This window comes from Sprattus sprattus (assembly GCF_963457725.1).
Source record: "Sprattus sprattus genome assembly, chromosome: 5".
Classification (NCBI taxonomy): Eukaryota; Metazoa; Chordata; class Actinopteri; order Clupeiformes; family Clupeidae; genus Sprattus; species Sprattus sprattus.
In genome coordinates this window covers 23,789,319-23,807,719 of record NC_137924.1, presented here as the reverse complement: position 1 = coordinate 23,807,719, position 18,401 = coordinate 23,789,319, and the positions used below count along the sequence as shown (strand labels likewise).

At 45.1% G+C, this 18,401-nt stretch overlaps 1 protein-coding gene across 1 annotated transcript in view; it reads right to left on the bottom strand.

Annotated features, from left to right (window-relative positions):
* Positions 1-259: 259 nt before the first annotated feature.
* Positions 260-18,401, bottom strand: part of dnah7 (dynein, axonemal, heavy chain 7) — a gene marked incomplete at both ends in the record, with an annotated part of 65,269 nt that continues 47,127 nt past the window's right edge. The window contains 16 exons of the mRNA XM_080839720.1: positions 260-466; positions 2,666-2,769; positions 3,641-3,818; positions 5,714-5,866; positions 6,973-7,203; positions 7,637-7,648; positions 9,953-10,090; positions 11,549-11,734; positions 13,149-13,310; positions 13,763-13,963; positions 14,362-14,523; positions 14,749-14,925; positions 15,168-15,260; positions 15,571-15,765; positions 16,466-16,592; positions 17,904-18,239. Of these exons, the coding sequence (XP_080695846.1) occupies positions 260-466; positions 2,666-2,769; positions 3,641-3,818; positions 5,714-5,866; positions 6,973-7,203; positions 7,637-7,648; positions 9,953-10,090; positions 11,549-11,734; positions 13,149-13,310; positions 13,763-13,963; positions 14,362-14,523; positions 14,749-14,925; positions 15,168-15,260; positions 15,571-15,765; positions 16,466-16,592; positions 17,904-18,239 (2,662 nt within the window). The remainder of the gene's footprint in view (positions 467-2,665; positions 2,770-3,640; positions 3,819-5,713; positions 5,867-6,972; positions 7,204-7,636; positions 7,649-9,952; positions 10,091-11,548; positions 11,735-13,148; positions 13,311-13,762; positions 13,964-14,361; positions 14,524-14,748; positions 14,926-15,167; positions 15,261-15,570; positions 15,766-16,465; positions 16,593-17,903; positions 18,240-18,401) is intronic.

The following is an 18,401-nucleotide window of genomic DNA, read 5'->3' as shown; positions in this document are numbered from 1 at the left end:
AGAGGGATTTACTAGATACTGCTAGCTTCAGTGTGCATTCCCTCAACTCAAACATTAGCACTGCTTTGCTTCTGCTGCTGCTTCTAACTGTTTGACCTGCGAGAGACAGACATAACCTAAATAAATAAATGTGTACATTTTTCCACTTGTAAGCTGTTACGTAAACCTTTCAGCTAAGAGCCCTATGGTAAACAGACCTCCACCATAAGGTTGACATAAATAGGTGACTTTTAATAAAAGTAAAAATTGGTTGGAGGCTCTAGGCGCTGAGTTGGCACAGCAGTGCCACCCCGCGGCGGACCCAGTGGTCTGTGGGCACGTCCGTGTTGAGCGTCATGGCGATGACGTAGTTGGTGGAGTGTCCGGTAGTGGAGAGGGTGCCGCGGCGCTCGCTGGTCTTGTAGACGGGCGAAAGGTAACTACTGCGCTCTGGGACTTCCTGCTTCTTCAGGGGCTTCAGCCAGATCTGCAGGGGTGAGGAGGGGAGAGGTGACTACATGACAGGGTGCCAGAGCAGAAGGGATACACAGCCAGGCTGCATACCAACACATTTGCACTGCCTCCTGATTCCTGAAGCTTTGCACAGCTGATTTACTGGTATAATATATTCCTATATGCTGTATTGGCACTCAAGAGACAGGAGGAGATCGAGGGGGTTTGAAGAGTGCAGAAAGTACAGACAGAAGGGGACATCAAAAAGGAAAAGATCCAGGCATTTCAACTTCGAAGATGAAAAAAAAAGGGTTAATTCTGGAAATGATGGGTGAGAGAATGGACTACATCAGCAGGGCCAGAGTCTTCAGGGGCCAATATGTGTACAAGCCAGATAAACAGATACACACAGAAAAAAACAACTCCGTCATTACACTTGATTTCCCAGTTTAGATAAGTAACTGCGGAGTTTCAGCCTGAGACGAGGCGCATCCTGCTGAAATGTAATAATAACAGCGAGTCTGGCAAAGAATTTGCATTTCAAAGTTGTGTTTCTCTCGCAAAATAATAAACACAATTTTAATTAAGTTCTGCTCTTGCCAGAAAAAAAAACATAATAAAAAAAAAAATGTTGGTAATAAGTCGCTCTGAAATGTCAGAATATTAAAGATGGATTCTGCATAATTCATAGTCCTTGCATGCATTGTAAAGCTGAGGCGGAGAGCCGGAGCAATCAGTTATATTTTGTCTGGGACATTCATATGAATCTGCCACAGGCAATCTATTTCAATATCTCACTACACTCGCTATCTAATGCACAATTCATGCGGCACGAGAGACAGTAATTAGAAGGTTCTGATCAACTGGGGGAGATGAGGCACAAAAACAACAACTGTTTTCTCTTCTCATTGTGTCGTTGAAGAAACAAGAAAAAAAAAATGCTTGTGCTGAAGCCCCAAAAAGGCCTTGAGACAACACTTTGAACAGGGAAAGCCTTCCATGTGGCCAGTCTCCTGGGTGTGGAACGGTTGCCTGGTTATTACCGGAGTGTGTGTGTGTGTGTTATGTGTGTGTGTGAGTTGTGTGGATTGCCTCCGAGGGTTTTTTTCAGGCACTGTGCACAGATGAAGAGGGCCATGTTGTCGTAGGAGAGGAGATGTCAACATTTTTGCGGGAAGTCAGTTGTTTTAGCCTCATGCTGTTGGCAGCCTCAGAAACGGGGAGTGAATCCTGAAGTGCAGGTGCAGAATCCAGATGGGAGGTAATGGGAAAGTTTTGCCTACTGGAGCTAGACAGAGTTTAGAACCAGAAAGTGTGAGAATAATTCAATGAGAAATTGAATAATTCAAGATGTCCAGTTATGATAAGATTTCACAGTCTTTCTGTTTGTGCTTAGGATTCTTGATTGCTAAGAACAGAGTGACCGGAGAAGCCCCAATGTAAAGAGCGTTTAAGTTAAGATGAGATGCATTTAGCATTAGGCTTATTTATACTCCATTTTCTTATTTAACGTTTTTTTAAAGTCGCTTTGGACAAAAGCATCTGCTAAATACTTGAACTATAACTGTAACTATGTAAAGTAGAATCTTACATTCTTAATTATATACATAAATTAAAAAAATCTTAGCCATAGCCAGACCCACAGCTGTGCTGGTGGTGGGAGTGGGCACTGTCATACTCTGTTATGCACACATCATGTTCACTGAAATTAAATGTGTGTTCTTGTAAAAGGGGTGCCATCGACCTGAATCTGTTCCACTCGCAGAGCGATGAGATGTCACTTCAGAACCTGTGTGCCAAATCGGGCTCCTCTCCCCTTCACGAGGGTGCAAGGCTGATGACATAGTGTATTTTTAGGCAGACGCTCATTCGTCACTCTGTGCAAGACCATTAATATATTCCGCAAAGGTTGTCTATTTTGCAACAGTTAGTTAGTCAGCAACGATTACTGAACGGAACAATGAGTGTACAGGCCATGGCCACTGTGTTTAGTCATCCAGCAAGTCATCTTGTACTCTACCATCATCCAATGAGGCTTCTCTGAATGAATAGAGTTGCATAGAAATGGTCAAACATTCATTTGTTGGGAGACGTACAAGTCATGGCGTAAACATTAATCATCCTTCATCCTTCAGTTTCTTTCCCCATAGATGGTCATGGATGGTCCATGCTCAACTAAGTGTGTGTGTGTGTGTGTGTGTGTGTGTGTGTGTGTGTGTGTGTGTTTACTAACCACAGGCATGGTGTCATGAAGCACTTTAGGGTAGGACTCTGCAAGAAGCTTCCTCTTGCGGTCCCAGCGAGCCCCGTCCAGAAACAGTCCCCGAACGTAGACACCTGAGAAAGATGTAAGATGTCAGACACACACACATACACAAACACACTAGGTAACATATACACACACACACACTATATATTCTCCCTGCATTGTGGCTCATGTGTCCAGTTTATACTCTGACACAAGTACACATCCTGGCATAGGCCCCCCCTCCCCACACACACATTTCCTGAGACTGTTCCTATTGATATCCTCTCATATACCCTCTCATCCAAATACCCATCAACTGTCCTTTTTTCTCTTTCCTTCTCCCCTGTCACAAGTGCGCGCGCACACACACACACACACACACACACACACACACACACACACACACACACACACACACTTCTTTCACGCATAAAACCCACACTCCACATCTGCCCTGTCTGTCTGCTGAGCCACTCTATCTGTGTGTGACAGGCGTGTAGAGGCTCGGTGCGGTGCGGTGCGGTGCGGTGCGGTGCGCTGTGGTGCGAGCTTGGAGAGGCTGCCCCCTGCCTGCCATCACCTCATCAGTGGCTGATGAGAGGCCAGCGGGGCTCTGATGGGGCGCCAGCCTCTAATGCCACCACTGATTGATTGTCTGCAGGCACGGTCAGGGGTTGATGCACATACGCATACATTTCTTTCTAGTGTTTTTCCTCTCTATTTCTTTTTTTCCCTCTATCTGTCTCTCTCTGAATCACACACTCAATTCTTTATTTCCTTAGTGCCCCTGTATCTTTGTATTGTATGAATTGCTTGATCAGTTTCTGTCTACTGTTCTGTATTCAGAATGTCTGTATCTCACAGAATCTATTTCTTTCTCTTTCTCTTCCTCTCTCTCTCTCTCTCTCTCTCTCTCTCTCTCCTTCTCTCTCTCTCTCTCTCTCTCTCTCTCTCTCTCACCATCCTCTGGAGGCGTCTTGTACTCCTTGTCGTCCATGACCTCGAAGTCGAAGCCCAGCAGGTCGATGGGGATGGTGTGTTTGCGGGCGTAGTTCTGCTGGCCGCCTGTCAAGAAGGCCTGAGTGAAGAAGAAGCCCGACATCCAGAACACCACTGGGGTGCCGTCATCGTACCAGTCCTGCCAAACGAGAGGGCCAAGATGCTTACGCCTGAGTGGACACGGTGTGTGTGTGTGTGTGTGTGTGTGTGTGTGTGTGTGTGTGTGTGTGTGTGTGTGTGTGTGTGTGTGTGTGTGTGCGTGCGTGCGTGTGTGTCAGTATCATGACTGTTAATGGCATAGTAAAACAGTAAAACGTAAGTGTGATCATGAAAACACTTGAGACCGAATGCTCTGTATAGGAGGTGTAGAGCTAATCCGTTCTGCTGTACAACAGTGGATTTTGGAGCATGTGATCCAGTAAGAACAATATCTGATGGGCTTAGACAGGTACAGTACTATGGCGTATCACATGTGAGGTCCCGTGATTCACAGACGCACTGTAACAGGGGTACTGTCTGGAACCAGTGGGTCGGGTCCTGATACCAGATGGGAATGAGAGACGTGGCCCCCCTGATGAGTGCGGTCACGTTGAAGGGTTCTTTGGCATTCTAATGTTCATTCTCTCGCCACGTCCACTTCCCATGGAATACCAGTCTTCATGTAGGCGCCTCTCTTGAGCCACAGAACAGGTTTTATTTCAACTCATTCATCAAAGGAGTTAAGGCATGGACCCGCGGAACCAGTAGGGCCAGTATGTCCCTAGGTAACAACCTGAATCCATCAGTTGCCACACGTCATACACTGCTTCCCTTCTGTAGGAGCGTGCAAACTAACAGGAACGCCTTGTCTCCACATAGCCCTGTGTATGTATTCAAGGCGTGAAGGCGGAAGTCCATTCATTCCCATGGGAACCTCTGTAATCTCCGTTGGGTTTGTGAAACTTTTTTTTTTCCCCTAATCTATCTAATTTGCCTAGAGTACGTTGAAATAATTGGATTTATGCGGCACATCCACTGTGTGCCAGGAAGTTAATCGCATTGGAAAAACGTATTAGCTACCAGGCTAATTCCTTCAATTCAGTCGCTTGGATATGTTGATAGTCAAATTGTGTCAAAAGAAACTAGTTGAGCTAGTTTGACTAGTCTGGGTATTTGTTATTCTGCAAAAGAAATATGGTTAGCCTACAGGCTATGAGGTGCTAATGTGCCCAACCTATTCATAATGTGTTGCGCATTCATGATTTCAAGATCAGAAGTGAATAATCTCGCAGATTAAAATAAAGACTGGGAATTTTAAACAGACAGCCACTCTTTACAAAGAGGCCTTGTCTTATTTGACCCTAAGAGATGATTTGAATTAAAACTGGCATTAGGACTGATCTTTATGATTTACAAGACACTGCACCTGTTGAAACCTGTTGCCTGAGACACCCGTTCATGTCATATACATTACACACACACATTTGCACTCACTCCTAAGATACATGGGTAATTTGTTCTAAAAGTTTGAACTACAACCATACTTTTTTTATTTCTGCAGGTACACCTGAGTAGCCTGGCCATTACCAGCCTGTGACTCCATTTTTTTCCGTCAGTCAGTCTGGCCTAACCCCGTTCATTTTCGTTTCCGAGATGGGCGGGTGCTTAGCTTGAGGTTTAAAATCATTGGAGTTCCCATAACCAATCTGCAACTTTTGGTAAGCATTCGGTAAATGAAACTCTTCCCAAAGCCAGTTGGGAGAAGAGCTACGACGTCCTTTCCAATCATAAAACTTACAAGACAATACTCTTGTTCTCCTTTTAATTTTCTGATGTTCTCGAGAGTTGAGACAACTTTCCCGATAGCTTTTCGTGTCTCTTCCTCCAAGGTGAGTTTTGCGTCACAGCTCTGAACTGTTCGCTGATTGGTGCGGTTGGATTTTGAGTCCTGGAGACGATTGTCAACGGGGTTGGGCCAGACTGAGTATGAGCTTGAAATCAATTCAGGCGGAAATACGTAGGCTGGTGTCACCAGGCTAACACCTGAGTGCTTACCTGCAAAAATTTGAGTCTCTCCAAGAAGTCGTTGACATAGCCTCCCAGGGGTTTGAGGCTGGGGAAAGACTTCTTCATCCACATCCCAGGGATTTTACCCGTCAGGATGCTATTCACCACCTCCTCCAGCTCAGCCGACATTACCACCAAGCCCTGCAATACACACACGCACACGCACACGCACACGCACACGCACACGCACACACACACACACACACCAGTAAGCCCAGAGATAACTTCACACACTTCTTTCTTTTTTGTCAGATATATTCTAGCAAGGCGTGCATTCCTTTGTTGAATTTCTTATCACTCTCCTCTAGGCTTTTCAGAGTGAACACTCGTATGTCTGCTACGAGGAGTGGAGCCTCAAATGCGAGAAGTCGTGATGTTTAAGGAATAAAAAAGAAGAAGAGGAAGATGGGGAGAGATTAGAGGGCGACTCCCTCTTTATCTCTCCCGGGGCTCTAGATCAGAGAGAGGGAGAGAGAGAACGAAACAAAGGAAAAAGAAAGAAAGAAAGAAAAGGACGAGGTGCCCCCTGGTCTTAATTCACACCAGATTAGTGGATTTAGGCGCTCGGCTGGGTTTGGCGCGGTGGAGAGGCAAAGCCGCCCCTCTCTGATCACGCCGCAGCAGGCGGCCCCTAACCCAGCTCCTGCTAATGGAGCTGGCGCTGGAGCCCGGGTGGGATTGCGGCTGTCAGTCAGTGGAGCAGCGGGGGAAGAGGCACAGCAGGGTACGCAGGGCTTTAAGCACCGCAGACATTGTTTTGCTGTGCCCCGACCAGAGGGGATGGTTGGCTGCTACACTTTTTATTTTGGTAGTTACTTTCTCAAGAAAAAGAAGCAAAAATATATGTCTACCAGCTAAAAAAGCTGTCCACCTCTCGAGAATGTTGCACCGGCGAAGCGTTTGAGGTGTTTTTAGGCATAAAGTTTCCCACAGTTGGAAGAGTAATTCACAACTTTAAGACCAGAAATAAAGAACTGACCTTCAATTACATCTAAAGAGCCAGTCACTGCAGAGTTGGTTAGTTACATGATGTTGTACTGTATCTGGAAGGTATTGAATTAAATAGCTGGTAAGACCCAAGGTCATTTGTTTTAAGGGTGTGAACGTCTCGCCTGTGGAGTTTAAAGGGATGGTCACTGCTGTGTAAAGAGCCTAACGTTATCCCTTCAACATTCCTCCCTCTGATGTGTTAAAGAAAACATCAACAATACTGGGTGTAACAGCACAGTTGAGGAGGTCCTGTTTACCTTGATGGCCTTCTGGATGTTGGCGCAGGAGTCGCGGACGGTCCTGAGCAGGTTGTTGAAGCGGCCCATCTCCTGCACCAGCACCGTGTTCATGCTCTGGTTGTAGCTGGTGGGAAACTTGCGCATGGATGCCTCAATGTCGAAGTCCGGTGGCAGCTTGCTCAAAATGTCCGCTGAAACCTCGTACACCAAGTCATCCGAAGACTTGGCGTCTCCTCCAGACGACCGAGACTAAGGGGGGAGGTGTATCATTTATGAGAAACTTGTATTCATATGCCCTTAAAGGTGTGTAACAGGTAGCAAGGTGTCTTTTTTAAGTGCCACACACAGGATATATGCACAGGATCAACATCAGCTACTTGTTGAGTATGACTCAAATCACTGCATGCCATCCAACAAAGAGCCTTGGGAACAAACATTCTAAACGCAATAAATAGGAGATTAACTGCTTGTCATCCCAAAGGGAATTACAACAAAAAGACACTTTTCTTCCAGTGACCTTCTCTTTCATATGTTTTTATGGTTCCAGTTAGAGTTTACACTCTCACAACCTTATCTTGGCTTACTTTCCTAAAAGTACTTACTGTGAGCTAGAGATACCTCAACCCTAGACACTGTGCTGCACTTACGGTTACAGTATGTCTCCCTCAAATGGTCAACTTACTGTTAATGTTCCCTGAGAAGCACACACAAACACACACACACACATGCATATGCACACACACACACACACAAAGGAAATAAAGACACACACAGGAGAAAAGTGGCATGGTGAGTAAAGAAATGGTCAAACGAGTTATACATTAAGTGAACTTACCCGAACACCACTCTGACAGCAATGTGCAGACAGAGTAAAAGCCATTACGTCTCCGCCATTAATACTCTATTTAGAATCTTCTAAATGATCCTCCATTACACATTATCATCACATCAACTTCATTCTCATCACATTTTCATCCGTTTAAGCATTTTGTCAGAGATATAATTTTCCTTTGGGTGTAATTAAAAACTATAATCTATGAGTCCATGTGTGGATGCTGTAAGAATAACAAACAGTTGTTTGGCTATGTTTGGCACTCTTGCGCGGCTCATGGAGACAGATGGATCTACATTAGCCACTAGGAGAGTTTATGGTTCAAAGAAATAAATGAGGCACAAAGCACGAGTTGGGATATCAAATAACTATTTATCTTAGTAAAGAGGTCAGATATTGCAATTTTAATGAATTACATAAAACAACGTTGGTCTCTCTAGTTGCTCTTAATATGCCCTCTCTTTGAAATAAATAGATTGATTCTTTCTTTTGCAGAACCAATCTAGTCGTTTTCTCTGTGTATCTAAAGCTAAGTGTGCCTGTAACAGCACTATAACTCTCCTCAATGGCCAGCATTTACTTTAAATCATGCTAACTGAGCAATCGGTAACGAGTAACAAGCAGTCCACAGCGCATGACCTAAAGCTAATTTAAGAACTTGGCAAAAATCAATTAGCAAACATCAAACATGGGTGGGTCAGCACAATGCTTCCACACACCACACAATAGCTTTAGTGCACGCCCGAGAGACTTTAGTCGTTGGCTGTCATTGAAATTAGGGCCCATGGCCCACAGACCCACAGGGCGATTTCCTACTCTTGTTTTTTGTTGATAGCATCGAGGTGATGTGTTGGCAGCTGTGCAGCTAACCTGGCTCTACTTGAAACGAACAGCATCAGTGAGAACTGATCACAGACCCCACCCCAGCCCTCAACACACACAACACCCACACCCACACACACACACACACACACACACACACACACACACACACACACACACAAACACATACACACACACACACACACACACACATACACACACACATACACACACAAACACACACATACACCCACACACACAAGCGCTCGGTCTGCACAGTGAACTCTGTCAAAAACCAAAACACTCCCAGCACTGTGGGATAGGAGATTTACTGAGCCGCTGGTTCCAAAACTTTCTACAAACACTTTAGAGATTAAATATTAAACACGGCACCCCCCCTCCCAAAAAAAACTAATTAATGTTTCCGCGTAAATATTCAAAAGAAGGTAATCAAATATTGAAATATTCATCTGACTCTCGTAGGGCTGAAATATATTTGGATTTCTACAACAGGGAGCCAGGACTGTGTAGTGAAGTGTGTTAGGCTGAGATATGGCAAGAAAATTCTAATGAGGGATCCATTTTCTTTGCCAGTTTGACACCTGAGCCATATGCCAACCGCAGAGCTCTGATAGTTTTGGAAGAATGTCAACGAGAGATACGTTTTTGAGCAAGCAGCGCAGTTCCAGTGTGACCCGCCTGAGCGAGAGGCTGGTGCCAAGGGCATGCAGCTGGCACGACCACGGCTTACTCGAGAGTCAAAGCATGGCAATGTGGTGATGTCAGTTTAACGTAGGTTAACAGGGCACATGTTTAATATCTACAGTCCACTGGTCCATCTGTGAATAAACTAGTAAGCTAAATTGGCAGCTGTAAATAATTCTGATTAAGAGATAAAGCCATTTGTGATTTGTGTAATTGAGTTCAGATGCAATGGCAGAGTTTTTTCCCCCAAGTCTGGCAGAATGTGGGTTCTCGAGATATGTGTAAACTCACTGGACTGGAATCCTGGATATTTTGGAGTGTTTTGGAGGGTGCTGGGCTTAGATAGGAGTTTCACGTCGAGGTTCAGCTGTTGCTTGTTCAAAGGAAACCGAGCAAATTCTCGCTCGCTTGCAGGAGACTGTAAACTTTGGTTTCCGGGCTTCTTTTGAAGAGTGCTTGCCGCTTCACAAGTGTTTCGAGTTCTAATGAGGGTGCAGTCAGAATGTTTGTGTGTGTATGTGTGTGTGTGTTTGTGTGTGTGTGTTTGTGTGTGTGTGCGTGCTTTGAGGCATGCCAAAGGGACACACTGCATAATGGCCAAAAAACGTCTACGACTGCATTTAATGGCTGGCAAAGTACCTGAGTGAGCAGGATGCTATCGAGGAGGAGCTGCGTCTCCACCTGGTCCTTGGTGATGTCGGCATTCATGTTCATGCCAAAGATCTCCGGCGAGGGATATTGAGGGAGGGATGTGGTGTAGTCAATGTAGCTTTTATACTGAAACAGGAGAAGGATAGAGAGATAGAGAGAGAGAAAAAGAGAGAGAGATGGGGTGGGGTGGGGGGGTTGGAGATGTAGCAGACATTTTAATGCGACACCAGATGTCCTGGAAGTACAACGCATAAGTAATGACATTCACTTAAAACACTATATGGCTGAGATTGCTGACATTTATAATAATGACTATGCAAATTCATGTTCATGAATAAAAGATCCGGGGAGAGAAAATGCCAAATAAAATTGTGCATACATTAGCTGAGCGCTCACAAATAAATTAAGTGGCAGCCCTGGCAAAAACCTCACACTGTCTCACCATGTGACTTCAACTTCACAATCATTTCTAACAATGGAGAAGTACTGGGGGTTTGCAATGGCGGCAATAGCAAGACTTAAAGTAGATATATATTATGCATGTGATTCTAATGCAGGATGGTGCAGTTATATAAGTTGTACTTTTCCTGATGGACAGAGATAATCATTGTATTTTAACCACCATTCCATCATATTTATTTCCTTCTGAAATGGTTGGATATTCATAGGAAAGTATTATATTAAGTGTGTTTTTCCCCGCACACCAGTCACAGGCTGCATACCAAGCCATGCTGAAGATTCCACAAAGAGAACACTGGAGACTGCAACCTTCTAATGGACTTTTTTAAGTGAACTGAAGTATCAAGAATGGTATAACAAAGTTAAAACTAATAGCATGAGTTGTTTGTCAGCTGTTCCAGGTACTGTCCAGTGTAGCTTACTAGGGGTGCACGATTCAGAAAATGTCACGATTCGATACCGATTTTTAAGCTCACGATTCGATTCAAAATCGATTTTCGATTCAAAAACGATTTTCGTTTCAAAAACGATTCTCGATTACAAAAAATTGATTCACAGTATGTAAATGTTAGTGCTGTCAAACGATTAAAATATTTAATCGCGATTAATCGCATTTTTGTCATAGTTAACTTAAAATGAATCGCGATTAATCGCAAATTAATTAATCGCAAATTAATTAATCGCAAATTTTATTTTAATGCTCTTATCATGGAAAAGTGGATTGGCTTGCTTTATGCAATGTTTTATTTTATTGAAAAACAACATTGCCAAACAGGGCGGTACAAAAATTATTAAGTGCACATTTCAGACTCAGCCTATAGTGCAGTTAAACCATGACTTCTGTTGACATTTTCAGACAACAGTGAAGCTCGCTTCTTTTGCACGACACAACTTTTAAAGGTAAACTTTCTATTCAGAAGCTTTTCATCAACCATTTCGCCGTATCGCGCTCACCATCACTCAAACCGCAACGTTAGCCTACTACACAGTTTGCGAAGTCAAAAAGAACGTTAATCTTAGAATTATTATTTTTTTTTTGGAATTCTATGAATCGATTCTGAATCGGAAGCACTTGAATCACGATACGAATATGAATCGATTTTTTTGCACACTCCTATAGCTTACCTCTTCTTCCAAGGGGGCGTAGTACAAGCCGCTGGGGTCAAACTTGTAGTCTGGGTCCGCGATGATCTCAGGTGTGTAAAAGATGGAGAGGATGGTGCGCAGGGTTCGCCGGTCCCAGTCGTCCGTCACACGGCCGCCGTAGTTACACTCGCCCGTCATGTAGGAGATGGCGGCGAAGGGCACTTCCTGTGTGGGCGTTCAACAAGACCAGGGGATGAGATTTGGGTGACTAGTGTGTGTGTGTGTGTGTGTGTGTGTGTGTGTGTGTGTGTGTGTGAGTAGAATGATTTTTCAGAGCTTGACTTTCACTGAGCATTTGACTATGCCTGACGCAATACCATACGAGGTTGTTGTATGCTCTGACATCAAGTAAACAATACCGCAGATACCTTAAGACAACTAAAGAGCACTCTGGCGTGGTATTGCCTTTTCTCTTTCTTAATAATGTCACCCTGTAAAATGTAAACACAGGGGTACTGTAAAAGAGACATCAAGGTGCTTCCATCCTTTCGCTCCAGATTGATTGGCTTGCATGTAAACTGGCTTTCAAGTCTAATGCCTCCCTAATGGATACACTGGAAAATGCCACTGCCCTTCAGGACAAGGCTAGGCGGACCCTGGGAGTGGGGACGGGTTGCAGGCTGTATCAGTAATGCCTTCCTTTCTTGTGTCTCCCTTGTCTGCCGTCGCTCAGTGAAGGACCTTTCTGCTTCTCCTAGAGCACGGCCCCCGCCACAAATGGAACCTTTTTTATTTTATGAAGTGCGGAGCCGGGGAGACTCTTTGCCACCGGCTCAGAGCGAAGAGATGGAAGGGGAGGTGGGTGGGGTGCAGGGGAAATGAAAAGATGGACAGGTGGACCCGCCTGATGGTGGCATTTCCTGTTGAAATTTCCCTTGCTAATGCAGAGCACTGACATACTGTCGAGGGGGGGAAGTGTGTGAGTGTGGGTGTGTGAGTGAGACAGAACTTTGTGTTTGTGTGAAATGTCAGCGCATTCAGAGTGCGGGGCTCTTGATCAGAAATGTACAGCCCCCCCTTTTGCTTTTGAAAGACGAGGAGGAGACGAAATAGCCAAGGAGCGCTCTCAGAAGTTGAGGAAATGTCAAGAGTCCTTTTTTAATCTGCGCTGAAAGGAGCGTGCACGGATGCATGCAGAGCGACTCGCCTTTGTGAGAGTGGGAGGTGGGGAGGGGAGGGGAGGGGGATGTCAGCAGGCAGATGAGCTTGTGTGGATGAGAATGACTCACAGTGCTACGTGTGTGTGCACCGCTGCCTTATTAGAGGGCAAGGTGGCGTTTCCGACTGGCAGCAGCAAACATAGAGTGCAGGCGGATAGTGTGTGTAGGTGTGTGTGTGTAGGTATTTGTGTGCCTGTGTCTAGGTGCGTGCCTTTATATGTTTTACCCAGCAGCGTACGCGAGAGTGTTATGGTTAAGAGTGTTATGGTTTAGTTTGGTTTCATTGGACGCCTTCTGTGTGCATGCATTTGTATGTGTGTGTGTGGGTGTGTGTGGGTGTGAAGGTGTGTGTGTGTGTGAGTGAGAGAGACAGAGAAAAGTACAGCAGAGGACTAGGGAGAGAACCGAAAGGTTCTTACTTCATACTGGTCCAGGAACATGTGCAACTGTTGCACAGAGATGCGCAGGTCCGTCTCGTTGAACTCGTAGGGAATGTTCCAGCCCAGAGGTCCAAACTTCTTCCTCTCTTGGGCCAGCGCGTGGAAGAAACACAGGCCGTACAACAGCTTCTTGAACACAGCCTACAACAAACACCTGCTGTGTTAAGATGGGCCTCGAAGAAGAAACACAGGGGAGGGGGGAGTGTTCGCTCAGTAGAAGACACTACAATTGTAATCGCTATATACATAGAAATTAACCATGACCATTCATAATTAAATTACATACACACAACTTCTACATTTTCTATCGCAATGAATTGTGTTTTCTGATTTCATTTCACAGTTCTACCTCAGGGTGGCCCCTTAATGTGTATCATATGTATTAATAAGTATTCAGAATAGATATAAATGGCATGTATGGTAAGTACGTATGCCTTACTACACGTGTAGGAATAATCAGAGAAACCTACCAACTATATTCTGGACATGAAAATCCCTTGATTCACATAAAAAAACTGTTGGACACAGACATGCACACACACACACACACCCACACCCACATATACACACTAATAAAAAACCTAAAAGCTCACAGGCTTGCTGCTGCTGTTGAAGAAGTCGGGGTCAGATATGGGGTCCATGCAGAAGGAGCGGGCGATGTTGGAGCGCAGGCCCTTGGGCGCCTCGTTGGTCATCTTCACCCCGTTCTGGAGCACAGCCACGGGGAAGTTGGGCGAGGGGTAGCTGGTCAGCCACAGGCGGAAGTCCGGGTGGGTGGTATCCGGGTTCAACTCCTGAAACGCAGAGGTCACAAAGTACTTAACAGTCAACCTCGCTAGGAAAGGAAATCACCATTCACAGGCCATTAATGCACTGTTATGTCTGACAGCAGAGCTGCTAGCCAGAAGGCTTTGGTCATCTTTTTTCATTCAGCATCCTTCTGTTCACACTGTGGCACCGGAATGAAAGTCCTCCTCTTTGTCCGCATGGCCAAGTTTTATCTACATGACTGAACACAGGCAAACACACAGACAAACCTCACATACACACACAGACAAACTTCACATACACACACAGACACACACACACACACACACACACTCACACACTCACACACACACACACACACACACACACCTACACCTCAAACACACACACACACACACACACACACTGACGTGTCAACACACACCTCACACACGCGCTCCAAGGTGGACATCCAGGAGGTGGCAAGGTGGCAGTTCTGCAGGACCACCCAGGTGCCCTCCTTAATGCCTGTCTGGATCAAGTTCATGGCGATGGGGCCTTGGCCTTGGCCCAGGGACAGCGAGTTCAGCTTGTTCCCCGAGAAGCCCTGCATGGACAGAGCAAGCAGACCAGAGCTTCACCACACACACAACAGGATATGGACAAATAAGGTCCAGCAGTAACATAGACCAGCACAAGCCCAAAACGAGAAGGATATTAATGGAAGTACAGGATTGCTGAATGCTGATTAGAATCTTATTAAGGGGCCGTTCGGCAGTACATCCATGCCTTCATGTTTTGAGTATCTATGCAAAGGGCCAGTTAGTTGTACCTGTTCCTCCCCAAACTTGAGCAGGGCAGCCATGGGGTCCGAGCCAGGGGAGAGGATGAAGATGAGGGGGGCGCAGCAGTGGCTGTCGGCGAAGGCCTTGCCCAGGTTGAATGGTGGAACCTCGATGAACTTCTGGCCCAGACTCCCCAACACAAACTCCTGGACCATGGGGATAATCTGAGGAGGAGAGGATTGTCAGGAGAGGATGAATACATAAAAATGGAAAAAGAGCCGGCATGCAAGGAAAATAATGGAGTGAAAAATACACCAAAACAACAGGTGGGTGGATAACAACAGAAATCACACGTCTTACAAAAACAAGCATATTTTCAATGTGTTTGAGTATTACATGTAGGTGGGAGATGAAATGTGTTATATATTTCACAGTTCTTTATTTCAAAAAGCAAGGATTGACCTACTTTGTCTGGTCTCAAGCAACGGATAACTAGCATTCTTTGGAAATTGCCCAGCTTTTCCTGCCAGGCCCCAGGAAATGTGGTGTGATGCGGGTCCTGGAGAAAACACACAAACACACACACACACACACACACACACACACACACACACACACACAGACACACACACACACACACACACACACACAGATAAGCATAGAGACACAGAGAGAAAGGACAATAAACAAAAAGAAGACAAGGGAAACAAAAGTAGAGGAACAAAAAAACTGAAAACTTCGATAGCCTGACACACACACACACACATACACACACACACACATATATACACACATACTTATACTTACTTAGATGTCCTTATGTCATACATGCCTATCAGTTTGCCTATGTGCATGCATGTGGGCCTCACCTTACTGTCGTACACCGTCTTCCACCCATCCTTCATGCTTGCCAGGTCCTTGCGCAGGTTGCTGAAGCGCTCCATCTCGTCCAGCCGGCAGATCTCGTCCCAGGACTTCTTGGGCAGCCAGGTGCAGGGATTGGAGTGGGGGTTGTCCAACCCTACGCCACCCGTCAGCAGGAAGCGCCACTCACTCTCGTCCACCTGGGGTCAGGGGGTCAGAGGTCAAGGGTGGACGCCGGAGGAATTCTAGGATGGGGTGCCATGTTGTGACGCCAACTGAGGAGCTGTGCCTCATCATTTAATATAATGGTCCATTCAGCAACTCAAGGGTCTGCACAGGTAGAGTCGAATGTAGGAAATGTTAATGGTCCTTAATACTGTGTCATGTTTATCATGGCATTGAAAGTGAGATGGTATTGAGGGGACAAATGCAGAAATGATGGGCTACTGCCGAGGTGCTGTGCACTGATATTTACTCTTTGAATTTTTTTTTCAACAAAATGGGCCTCAGAATGAGGACAAAATTATTTTCTCCTTCTGTGCAATTTTTTTTCCCATTAGAAAATATCTGTTAGACACGGCACACAGATCCGTTAAATACAGAGTGAGACATGCGAGCATGTGAGAAAATTGGACTTTTGAAGGCAATATCTATGTGCTTGGCCAAAGGTCAGTAGTCAGCGGGCAGAAGACTCAAGCGTGCATTTAAAAGGCTACAGCCTAGAATCCTTTGGGTAATGCATGAGTAAGGCAGAGAAACCATTTGAGCCGAGCATCCACATAATAACAAAGCAGAAGAGGCACTGTGCTTTCCCCCATCTACACCTACTCACACAGACACACAGACACGCACACACACCCACACGCACACACACACACACACACACACACACACACTCACCAGCTTCTCGTGTTTAAGCAGGTTGACATTGAGACAGAAGGAGAAGAGCAGCTTGTCCTTCTCGAAGAGCGAGCGGCACACGTTGACATACAGAGAGTAGGTGAAGTGGTCTCGAAGGATCTGCAATCTGAACAAATAATCACCAGGCACCTGTTTCATATCCCGAATTGGCTCTACTTCTGACAGAATTAAAATAGAATCATCTTATAGTGTCATATATGGCTTCATTATTATTGTCCTGCTCTGACAGAGCAATGTCATCATATTAGCACGGGCAGAATGATACGACTAATGTTAAACTATAAACCAACCGTGTTGAACTGCTTCAGATGAAACAGTAATAAAGTGATGCACACACCTCTACAATTCCGTTCATCTTTTCCATTATCGTATGACAAGTTGGAGGTGGTCAGTTATGGTTGACTGCTTTAATAGTCTGAGATTGTGTACCCAGGTATTTCATGTCACGTGTGCTTTGCCTCATGTGGAGGTTAAGTCTGGGCTAGATTTGTTTTCCTCTTCAGCCTCTGATTGATGCACGCTGACGTCAGAGCCTGAGTGGGGGCAATCAGCACTCGCTCACAACATCAGGCCATTAGTGCGATGCGTCACACTCACAACCCACTGCTGTTTGGTTATTTGTTGGTGTGGGTGAACGCTCATTACCGGCGTGGTCGATTCAGTGTTTAGTGTGTTACTCAGGGGCTGGCCAGTAGTAACAGGAAGAGCTCATTATCTGTGGTAACTTCTGGCGATGGAACTGTTGTTGAACCAAACTAAAAATCGCCATAAAGACGAACATCTTAAAGTCTGTAACTGAGGTCACATGCTTAATTCTGAAACGTATCAGAGGCACACAGACAATAGCAATAAAATCTTACATTCATAAAATGTTAACACTAAACTACTACCAGTACCACTAGACTATTGTAGCCAATGAGTCTGTCTATTATCATCAAAACAAAAAAGGCTATCAGACTAAGTCAGACTTAGAATTCAATTTCATTGCTGGTAGCTGTTTTTCTTTTTCTTTTCCTTTTGCTATTGGTCTAGACCAGACACAACTCCTTTATTACTGTTATGGAAGCTCCTTCCTGTCCTGACACATGGCCTCAGCTGCGTGTGTAGGATTGCTGACCTCAATCTGCCTGGGACCATTTTCAAGGTCAAACACTGAATAACATTCACTGGGAATATCTTCATCTATAAGTATCAAGTCACAGGCCATGTACTCAAATTGCAGATACCTATAGCAGAATACCTATATAGTACCCTCAGAACTGGTGATATTTTCCTGTATTGGTTTCAGAATTCATGTCCTGTACTCACATTGTAGCTACCTCATATCAGTATACCAATAGATTACCTTTACCACACATAATATTTTCATCTATTAGTTCCAGGACTCATGTCTCAAACTGCTGTACCTATAAAGTACCTTTGATCCAAGATTTCACTCTTGTCAGAGTTGTCAATGGACATGATGAAGAGGTTGATGAACCAGGTGAGGGAGTACTGGTACATGGGCTCGATGCTGGCCAGGTCAGCGATGGAGAAGAACAGGATGGCGGAGTGCACGGCGATGGGGGTGTAGCCCATACGCGTCTCGTCGATCTTCACCTCCGTCACCTCGGCGATGGCCTGCTTCTCCGATATCTCATTAGCTAAGACCTTGGACGAGGAGAGGATCTTGACAGCCGTCTCGTCTTCCAGGATGTTTCCCTCGGAGGACGAGAGCACCTCAAGAATCTTGTCCTCAATTTCTTTTAGTTGCCTGACAGAAAAAAAGAGAAGAGAATCGAAAGGGGAATAAGTCAATAATAGTATTATTATAGTATACATCGCGTTAATTAATTTGTAAATTCGGTTATTAATTAAAGTGCTGCTCATTTGCTTGCCAACGTATGATATGCATAACTAAGACTTCGAAACGTTA